The 11,194-nt window shown below is 41.0% G+C and overlaps 1 protein-coding gene across 3 annotated transcripts in view; it reads right to left on the bottom strand.

The window, feature by feature from the left end:
- Nucleotides 1–984: 984 nt before the first annotated feature.
- AMBRA1 (autophagy and beclin 1 regulator 1) overlaps nt 985–11,194 on the bottom strand; it is a 142,014-nt gene continuing 131,804 nt past the window's right edge. For all 3 annotated transcript variants that reach the window (XM_082223802.1, XM_082223801.1, XM_082223803.1), the window contains one exon: nt 985–2,751. In XM_082223802.1, coding sequence (XP_082079928.1) covers nt 2,264–2,751 — 488 coding nt within the window. In that variant the 3' untranslated portion in view covers nt 985–2,263. The remainder of the gene's footprint in view (nt 2,752–11,194) is intronic.

Below are 11,194 nucleotides of genomic sequence, written 5' to 3'. Positions count from 1 at the left end.
CTTCTGAGAAGAAAAAAGCAAACCCGAGGCTCCAAATTCCTTTCAAAAGAAATAATAGTTTTCTATTTAACACCAGGACCTTCAACCTTGCTGTTTGGTCACCAGTGGCAGGGAAAGGCAATTAAGAACTCGTCTGGCAGGTATTCTCTGCAAGTTCTTAGGGAAGAAGGAGACTTTAGAAAAAATGTAGTCTTTTGCATGAAACGCCCCGATTCACTCTCCTGCTAACGTAATGCAAGCCTTCCCAATCCATCACACCCCCATCTCACATACCCACTTTCCTCCAGTGTAGTGAACCATTTGTGAACTCTAGGCATTAGTCTATTCCCATGTAGGCATGCGGCAAAGCTATAGATGGGAATTCCATTATCTGGCCGAGGCTCCTGTAGCTCAGAAGTGCAACTGGCACAGGGCAGATTTTAGTGCTTCATTAACACTCTGATGAGGCCTGGCAGCCAGCTGATTTGATTTAAAGTTCATTTCCATGCTGTGATTTAAGGAAACGTTTGCTTAATGTTCTCTAACAGACTCCTCTGACTGTGAGCATAAGAGCTACTTAACAATAGGCTTTATTTATTGTCATGCACTCATGGTGCTGAGAAGACACAGGAGCTAGGCTGAGGGCAGTCTCTTGCAGGTGCTGTGTAAGCATTTCTCAAAAGTATCAGGGTAAATTCACTTTCCTGCACCAGCAGGGTAACTGGCTGTTTCCTTTCTTCTCCTCCAAGATCTGTTTTTTTAAATTAAAAAACCCCCCAAAGCTTAAAAGAATTCAGTTTCTTAGCAAAGCAGGCCAATACTGTTTGTTTCCAGAGCCAAGCAGAGAAGAACCTCTCCCACACATTTTTCCTGGGACTTTCAGGAGAAAGCGCCCCTCTTCCCCCAAAGTATGGTCAAGTGAACAGGATGGCACAAGCATGAGCCCATTATTCCAAATACATTCAACCCAAGCCCTTACCCACAAGAGAAGACAGGAGTCCAGAGAAGGGTTTGTCATATTTTAATGACGTTGATCTTTGGTGTTTCCCTCATTAGCACACTCTCCCCCTACCTTCCTGCTACAAGCTCACTGGGATGGAGAGTTACAAACGAAAAGGAAAATCACATTTTAGACTAGAAACAAAAAAATATCAGCGCCTTGATTTCTCCACTAGAAACTACATGTACAAGGTCAAGGTTTTTCACATGCAACACCTTACATCACAGACACATACCTCACGCTCTGACGCGGAGCTAACCCTCTCTTCCCACCCGCCCCACCCCGCCCCACACAGGGAAGTGCAACCTGGCCATGGCACCATGATCCCGCCAAGCCTCGCCAGGTTGAATTACTATTATTGGCACAGCAAGGGGTGCGAAGTCCTGGGCAACTTCTGTCTAAGTGCCATCTTTACTGGGGTGCGGTTCCCACCCTACCCACATGCTTTACAACTATAATGTTGCCCCACCCACAGCAGCCCCTAAAGAGGGTCCTGCTTGCATACAAAGTAGATACTCTTAAAACAAAAGGCCCACACTCCCGAGAGGTTCCTGAGCATGAAGGGATGGTGAAGCCCAAGCACAGCTCTCCCCACCTCCAGTTCTGGGCTGGAAAGAAGAGTAGAACAGAGCCCTGGAGAAGACTACCTTGCCTCATCCAGTCTGCATTATCTCAAGCCATCCAAATCTTCAACTCCTGAAGAGTTGCCTAGCGCTTGCTAGCAGGGTGGCAGGGAGTAGAACTCTGGCCTGGAAGATAAATCCACTCTGGTAGCAGAGCTGGGGTGCAAATCCCCTCCACAGTAGCACTTAAACATACACACTCAATAAAGGTCTCCAAAAGGAAGAGACTACAGTCCTTTTTTATCTGATTAGCTGGTAAGTCAAAAGAAGGGAAAGCGTTTTTTTAAAAAATAAAAAACCCAAAACAAAGAGTAACATTAAAAGCACTGCAGGGTTAGGGCAAAGCTTAATGGATTCCTGTAGCCAGTGAGCTGAGAAATTTACATAAGGCTCAGCTGAATATCAAGGTTTATTACAGCTACTGTAGAAAATGTGCAGCAAAACGGATGCGGGAAGCTAAGACACAGAATAAAACCTCTTTAAGGATCCTCCTATACAACTGATGGTTTCCCTCTCATCTCCCACCCCTATATACCAATGCCCACTGAGTTACCAGCATCTGGTCAGAGCCAAAATCTCCTACTCATTCAGTTCCTGGTCAGCTGTGAGGTACAAGTCTCTGCTTAGCAGTACAAGAGTAGCACCAACATACAATTCACCTCTACCTGTTCCGAGATTCTCCACTGGTGCCACCATTACTGTAGAAGTTGGTATTGTCAGGAAGATGGTTATTATTACTTAGGTCACTGTACTCAACTGGTCCCTCAGTGTCCATTAAGGACTGAGCCTGCTCTGACAGGCTCTGCCCACTAGCTTCTTCTCCCTCCACCTCATCAGAGGACGTCCGTGGGCTCAAGCCACGCTCTGTCACCTGCATGGACTCAGAAAGGGTTCGTCCTTCAAGCTCAGATAACAGCTCCTGGGAAGTGGATGGCTGAGCTGAGCTACCATCTGTTCCAATGGATTCAGTGCCAGTTTGAGAACTGCGGTGGATCCGGTGACTCACAATGATATTGTTGCCAAAACCACCCATGGATGCCATGGTGGTGCTTTGCTCTCGCTGGACCACAGCAGTCATGCCACCCTCAGCCATCAGCCTTTGGATTCGGATCAGAGCATCCTCCCCAGAAGCCCCATATTCTGGACCACCTGGAAGAGAGGAAGAGGGAGGCAGCTTAATTTTTGTTTAGAAGATTGGTATCCATATCTTTTCATCAAAAAGGCAGCTGACAACATTATTTAAAACAGCCGCACGCACGCACTACAATAATACAACAAGGTAAAACAGAAAATAATATTAGAGCAGGAAATGTATGGATAAAATCTCACCAAACTTAAATGCTGTCAAAAGCCTGAGCATATAAAAATAGCTTTCAGCCAATGCCTGAAAGGCAGAAATCTGTAGCACAAAAAACGCCATGAAATAGGCAAAGAGAGAACAGGATGAGGAACACCAAGTTGGGAAAGCAAGCAGCATGTATAGGATGCTACTATGTCCTAAAAAATTCTCAAATGTTTAAATTGCCTACAATTAGCCCGGTGGTTCCAAATAGCATTCGTATAATCACTGCATGTTGAGTACTCATTTATTGTACTCATTTCACATATCTTCCTTCAGGAATGTGTTCTTTTACGTGTCTATCACTTTGTGAGCAGTACATACCATATTTTTCACCCCATAGGGCGCACCAGCCCATAGGGCACACCTAGTTTTTTGTTTGGGGGGGGGAATAAAGAAAAATAATTTTATTTTCCCCCCGGGCTTCGGGATAGAGGCAGCTCTGCGCAAGCCGTGGGAGCCCGGCGGGAACTCCAGCAGGCTCCCAAGGCTTGCGGATAGCTTCCTGAAGCCTGGAGAGTGAGAGGGGTCGGTGCGCACCGACCCCTCTCGCTCTCCAGGCTTCAGCGAAAGTCTGCATTCGCCCCATAGGACACACACACATTTCCCCTTCATTTTTGGAGGGGAAAAAGTGCGTCCTATAGGGCGAAAAATACGGTACCCTGTTTTTTGTACTTCAGAAAAATCCAAACCCCTCTTTGCAGCAGCCACAGCACTGTTCTTTTGTAATTTATATGTAGGAGTTAAAATAGACAAGCAGCAGTCACACATTTATTGCTGAGCTGCACCATTACCTTCCACAAGTGTGTGAACTGATTGTTTGACCACAAAAGTTAATATGTCATGTCAAGAGAAGGCTAATGAAAAGCTTTCTCTTTAACTAGCTAATTATGTAAGAGCTCTGGGTACTTCATGTGGTGAAACATTCAAACATCCACAACAGTGTCATCATGTGGGGCTTCTGCTCTGTTTAAGTTCTGGAACATGGCTAAGTTTTCATAAAATAGGCACCTAAGTGTTGTGTGCCCCACCGAGACCTCTTCAGTTCTACTTGTTTGAAAGGCCAGCAGCAACCTCAGCCCAGCACCACATCAAGCCTATTCTCCCAACAGTGATGGAATATTGCACATAAGAGGTAGAAGATTGGGACCAAGGGAGTTCAAGTGTTAATGCAACTAGCATATACTAAAGTACTATTTCACTGCCTACTGGACCACTGCATGCTACTGTCAGTGGTAAATAACCAATTTCTTTCTTATTAACATTTCATTTCAATTTTTGCTTAAAATAGGACATGTTGCAACATTAAGTGGTTCATGAAAACATCTATTACAGAAACAAGATACCAACCACTTCCAGTCCTAGTAAATCTTCCACCTAGATAATATCCAGCTATAGATTCATTGGGTTGAATCTAATGTAGTCATAGAGCAGAACCACTGAAATCATGACTAGCTTAACTTTCATTTATTTCAATGTTGCTACCTTAAGGACAGCAAAGTATGGAACCAGCATATAGCCTTCAACCAAGAAAATAATTTTTCACACTGTTATATATATATATACACACACACATTTTCAAATTCATTTAGGGTGTGTGTGCGTGCGTGTGCGCTTGTAAATGAGCTCTTATTTATAGGTTCCCACATAGCATGAGACTTGTCCCAATAAATACTTGAAAATTGGCTGAACATTTTGAAGTTACCTTTCAACCACAAAAATCATTTGGCAGTCAACTAAGCTGTGGAGTGCACAACTCAACAGAGGTTTAAAGTAAAGGCATCCTTTTTGAAATCAACGTTTTAAAATTGGATTAGCAGAATAATGTGCTTTACAGTCCCAAGGCCTACACCCTCATAACCTGCATCCAAATGTGATGCAAAAAAAGTGGTCCGTTGTTGGATTGCTCAACCAAAAGTGGAAATAAGAGGTATGCACATTTTTCAATTGTGTCTGCTTACTAAACAAGTCACTGCCCCCTTTCCTCTCAGACTGTGGAAAAAAGCACTGCCTATTCTTCAAGCCCTCAAAGAATCATGAACTGTGGAAAGAATGGTGCCCCAAGGAATAATTGTAGCTAGAGAGAAAAAATGGCTCACTGGAACAGCCTGGTGGAAAGATCAGCAATTAGCTGCCTCTCACTTATAGGCTGCTGAAAAGAAATATCCTTATTCAATGGAATGTTCTGAATTGCTCCATAGAGGGATGCAGCAGCCACAGGCTACCTGATCCTTATTAAAGATATAAATCTTTCTTCCAGCCTTCAAAGAGCCATCAGGACCAATTACAAGAGAGGAAGAAGTGGCCAAATGCTTCCTAAGCAACAGGCAAACTGAACAGAACATTGGGAAAAACAACAGCTTAAAAACTAATGTTGAATGAAAAGCAAAATAAACTAACACTTAACACACAGTTATGTACCCAATATAGCTTGGAATTATTTGCCACAGTACAAAGATACTAGAAGCACAGGTGTGCAGAGTATGGAAGCAGATTTTCTGTCAAATGTGTACTAGGAAAGCATGCAATGTACCATCAAATGCTACTCTAAGTTCCCATAGCATTAAGCAAACAGAAAGGAGTTCAAGTAAGCTACATGAGAATGTTTTTCTCTAAGGAAAATGCTTTTTACATACTGTTTACACTACAGCTTTCCCCTGGGATGAAAACTGTTAATAAGCAATACTGACGTTAGGTGCTAAAATTAGACAAAGAATCTTAATTGGAATCAATGCTATTTAGCTTATTCATAAAGTGATCTGGAGTCAGAGGTGAGCAGTAAGTTAGTCCAGTTTATGGATGACACATTATTCATGATAGCAAAAACCCAAGAGGACTGTGAAGTGTTAAAAAAACCAAAACCTCTTGAAACTGGATGAATGAGCAACAAAATGCTGGATGAGGTTAAAGGCAAGTTACATACAAACTGATATATACTGAGACAAAGATAACACTTCAGTTGATATCTGAGATAGCCAGGAAAGAGATGTTGACATTGTGGCATATAAAAATGTAAGAACCTGCTGATTGGATCAGGCCAAAGGCCCACTTAGTCCAGCATCCTGTTTTCACAGTGGCTAATGAGATGTATATGGGTAACCCACAAACAGGACTTGAGGGAGGCCTCCTACAGCTGAGGTATAGAATAAGTATATTGGGTGGTAGCTCTATGAAAAAAATGGCCAAAAAAACCAACTGGGGGATTGCAGGAAAAGGAGGGACACTTCTAGAGGTGATCTTCTCTTCTTTTATACAAATATATCTTCTATCCTAAGCTGTAGAACAAAATATATACACCCAGAGCAGCCTTGGTGATAACTTGGAGAAGTTTACGGCCATGTTCTACCATGAGTTTGGCATCCCAAGTTTCTCAAAGCATTCCCCAATACACTCAGAAGAAAATATTACCCCAGTCAGCATGTGCTTAGTTTAAACATTCCAAAATTCAGAGTAGTCATGACCGTCTGCTACATGAAAAACAACAAAGTCTTGTAGCACCTTCAAGACTAAAAAAATATTCTGGTATACAGTAATACATGTTAGCCATTAAGATGCTACAAGACTGTGTTGCTGCAAAGTACTAAAATGGCTACAAGACATTGGAATGCCTAAATAATTTTCTTAAGACCTTAAGGTGCTACAAGACTTTTTGTTCTTTCTCCATCCTTAACATCTACATTTTGGGAAGCTACCCTTCTATAGCTTTTGGTGACCAAAATCCCAGTTTATGCGAATCACAGCTTATAAATGTAAGCTGTATTTAAGCAACTTATATTACACAAATGAGAAAAGATGAGTAGGGAGTGACATAACAGAAGTTTATAAAATTATGCATGGCGCAGAGAAGGTGAACAGCTTTTTCGTTTCAAGAAGACTCCAATCCAGTAACCAATGCAGTATTACTATAGCTAGTGGACAACAAGGAAAAGGGGAGGGAGGGTCCATGTGGTTTCTCCTCTCTGAAGCTATTCATAGCAAAAAAACTTCACTGCACTTACCCATCTGCTGAGAATACATCAGGAAAGGGTGACCATCTTCAAGCAAGGAAGACCTTCAGGCATTCTCTCTTATTATTAGCAAATCCTATCCTTATCTCAAGGGTATTCAAGCTTTAGCTAAATCTAGCATCTTTCATTGGATACTGTTGGAATGACTTGAGTGAGGTAGATATTAACTACACCCATAGACCTTCTGCTTTATGTGAACAAAACCAGCCCCAAGTACTAAAAACCATCTAAATATTTCTTAGCACCTGACGTCTTCCCTTTGTCATATAAAATGAGGAGCTCATCCTTTTTAGAAATGTAAGTCTACCACACTTGTCAGCTATTGCTTCACTTGCAAGCCCTAGGATGTGCTGAGCCTTTCAGGCAGAACATGCCAACATGCTCTTCCTTCCTGGCTTCCTCTTCCACACAAGTCATCTGTTTTAATTCTGCAGCAAGGGCAAAATTCCAGGGGCTGGGGCTGTTGCCTAGTCCCAGAAGCAGCAGGTGCTGATTTCACAGCAGGGCTGGCTGCTTGGTAATTTATCATGTCAGGAGTGATCTGATTAATAAAGACTAGGAAATGCAGAGAAGCCGAAGCTAGCATTTTTACCAAGGGCTTCATCTTCAGCAGCATTGTTAGGCCCACAAGGCATCAGCATTTGCCCTGTTGCTCTCTTGGCCAAGCTCATTCCCCCTCTCCCTCCCCTGAATGTATTAGCACTTCCATCTAACAAATTTCAGACAGGAAGCAGTTTTCATCATGTGCAGTGGGTCCCGCGGCATCTTTAAAGATGCACACGTTTATTGTGGCATGATCCAACTTCAGCAAATGCAACAGGTGTTTCCCCAGATGACAAGAATTGAATTGCACATTATAAAAAGGTGCAGCACTCTTTCCTCAGTGTAAGAGAAATGGATGCAGCACATGATCTAAAGGCTGAATGTTTGGCTGAATGTCAACCATTACCCAAAGTAACAAGCAGCAGCAATAGAAGAAAGTATCGCAAGAGATTTTCCAATGCTGTTTTGCATAGATATTCATTCCTGGACACTATCCCCTTTTCAGGCTTTATTAGTAATTTAGATGTACCATGCTTATGTATTGGTGATACGTAACAATTTTGATGCCCCACCTATAAAAAAGGCTCAACATAATCAGTTGGAACATCATGAGAACTACTATTTTATGAAAAAATAAAAAATTGCCCAGTAGCACCTTAGAGACCAACTAAGTTTGTTCTGGGTATAAGCTACAGTATTGCTACAGGACAATTTTTAGCTTTTTAATTTATTTCAACTGTGTCAGACCAACACAACTACCTACCTGAATCTACTACTTTATGGTGCCATGCAACTCCTGTAAATTTGTTAATCTAAGCCAATTATGCAGCTGGTTATTGGGATATTACAGAGCCAGGAGGGAGGGAGATCATATATTCAGGTGGGAAAGAGTGATTCAAATGGCTCCTGGTTATGAACATGCATTGAGTCACAGTGGAATTTCAACATAAGGAAGCAGCTCCCATGCGCTTATGAGTGCAGCTGAGCTCTGAGTCCCAAATATCTTTTTATAACGAATGAAATTATAAGCAGGTGGGTGCCATATGGTATTTAGATCACAGTTTTATAAATTTGCCTCTAATCATGATTGTATAAATAAATGAAATAGCATTGTTCCATATGGTTCATTGTTCAGGTGATATTTTTCTAATCGAGTAGTTTTTAAAGTTCTTGCTTTAAAAAGCCCTGTCTACACAAACGCATCTCCCAAGGGAACACTAATATCTGCCGTGGAATACTATGCATGTTGCAAAAGATTATGTAAAGAGCTCTAGATCCCACATTCTGTCCATGCAGAATACTGGCTAGATTCACTGGGATTCACCATTGCTTCATACAAAATTTGCAACCCAACACACTGTATACCCTGCACATGCAACTTTGCATTTAGAGGAGGATCAATAAATGTGGGCAGGTGTCTTACTAGCATTGTTGCTCACCATTACTGATCTTCTCAATGAACAGCCTTCAGTAAACACCCTAGGGTTGTTTACAACAAGACAAGAAACCACCAGCATCAATTATTTCCCCCCAACATGACAAAGACTGGTCTTGCATCTAAAACAAGACTAATTAGTTTTCTATCTACTTAAACTAGCCCTTGGAGTCCTTTTGCTTGGTGTTATAAAAACCAATAATTTACTGCTGTTTGCATGACACTTATTTGCAAATATGAAAAAGTGGAAACAACTATATTACTCATATATATTTAAGTTCCGTTTCTCCGTGGTGAAAGAACATTTGCAGTCCTTTTTCTTGTTAGTTTTTTTTTTTTAAGCAGAGTTTTGAATGTTTAGAATTCCTCCACTGGTGATAATGGATATCCAGCAGTGACATTTTATGATACTCCTTTCATGGAGACCTGTGGGATTCTTAACTCAAATCACTGGGCAACATAAATGACTGCTTGGGTACTTTTTGGTCTTCTTGCTTGTTTTGATCATCTTGCTATCAGACTGCCATAGCTTTTATATGGCCCACACAGAAACAATAATTTGGAAAACTGACATCACCAGTAGTCCATATATTATAACCCTATTAGAAAAAAGAACATTACTGTATTTGATACCAGTTTTTGGTGGTTTCTTAGAAAAATAGGTGCCGGTTCTCACCATAAAGTTGTTACAGTAAGTGCCACACTTTTTAACAACAAAAAAAAGAGGTGCCAATACTGTGTACCCTTGAGTGCCCCCTTAAAAAAAAAAAAGACTGCTTATTAATTGCATGTGTGTATGTGTGTGCAGGTGGGAGAGATTTTTAAAAGCAGATTCATTATTATACATGAAATTCTGTCCGGGAAGGATACTGTATAATTTCTTTAATATTACAGTGGATTTTAAAAGTTTAATTAAAGGTAGGAAGTTGAGTTCTATAGATCTTTTATACTATTTGATAAGATGATTGCAAGGTATTTAATTTTTGTGCTTCACTGCATGCATTTTACCCTTAGAAGTAAATAACTTTGATTTAGAATAATTTTATGACAAGGAACCTTTTCGTCTGTTTCATAATACTTGGGGGGGAAAGGTTAATAATTCTAAAATGGTTAGAACATCTTAAGTTCACTAGTTCCTAAATATACAATCCTCTTTTTCCCTGCTACCTTTAAATCCTTTTTAGCAATGGGTTCTATAAGTAAAGCAAAAAGGGTGCCTAGGGGCATCCTTGACATAACTCTCTAAAAAGGTGAAAATGAAGTTTGCTATGTGCCCTTAAACTTCAATCAATCTTAGAAGGGAAAATGACAGCAAATAAATGACTAAATTCAAACCAGCTGAAAAACCAACTCAGGAAAGACAGCACTGGGTGATGTGAGCAGATGTAACACAGAGGGGAAAGCAGCTGCTGTCCTTTCACTTTGGTTGTTCCCACACTGGAAATCACCTTAAAGCAAAATCTACCCTTCAAACACCTGAGCTGTTCTGCCATTTGATGTCATTCAGGTGGATGTCATTCAGAGAACGGACCCACCAAGTTTTTGAAACAGCCCAAAGCCAGCCTCTCAATGAGCACAACTTAAATTAATATATATATGTGTGTGTGTGTGTCCAGTGCAACACAAAAACAAAACCCTATTGCCTATACATACAGTCACCATCATGGTATCTCATTCCACAGAGAGGGACACTGGTGCGAATCCACAATTCCAATCCATTTTGCTCAGTCTGAAAGAATGATCAGGTACTGGATACAAAATTCAGAAAGCAACAACCAGATTCCTCATTTAAAATGACTTAACTGTATTTGAAGGAGGACTAAAGTCCTGAAAATTTGATTCCAAAGCAATTGGCAACCACATTGGAGGCCTCTACAGTTAAAGTAGGCATTTCCCAAGGAACTGGGGAAACTTTTACATCCAGAATGATTTTCCTACATGTGTTCAACACACTCTACATGAACCTGAATAACTGCAGAAGTAAGTTCTGAAAAATGAAGAGTCACCCTGCACTGGAGACCCCTAGAAATGGACAAAGATATTCAAGGTAAAAGACCACAAGCTCGTTCAAGGATGCCACATGACTTCTCATTGGACTCTGAAATATCTTGGCTACAAATCTCAAGTCATGGAAGAAACCCTGACATCAAGACGCTGCACCATCTCCCTTTGCATCATTGCAAATTATTTAGGAATTTGATTTTAAAATTAAGAACAATTGCTCTCATTATTAAGTCAAAGGCTTGACGACTTGCCAAGGATGGGGTA

Source organism: Podarcis vaucheri (genome assembly GCF_965113315.1).
Source record: "Podarcis vaucheri genome assembly, chromosome: 1".
Taxonomy (NCBI): domain Eukaryota; kingdom Metazoa; phylum Chordata; class Lepidosauria; order Squamata; family Lacertidae; genus Podarcis; species Podarcis vaucheri.
This window is presented reverse-complemented; position numbering and strand designations above follow the sequence as displayed.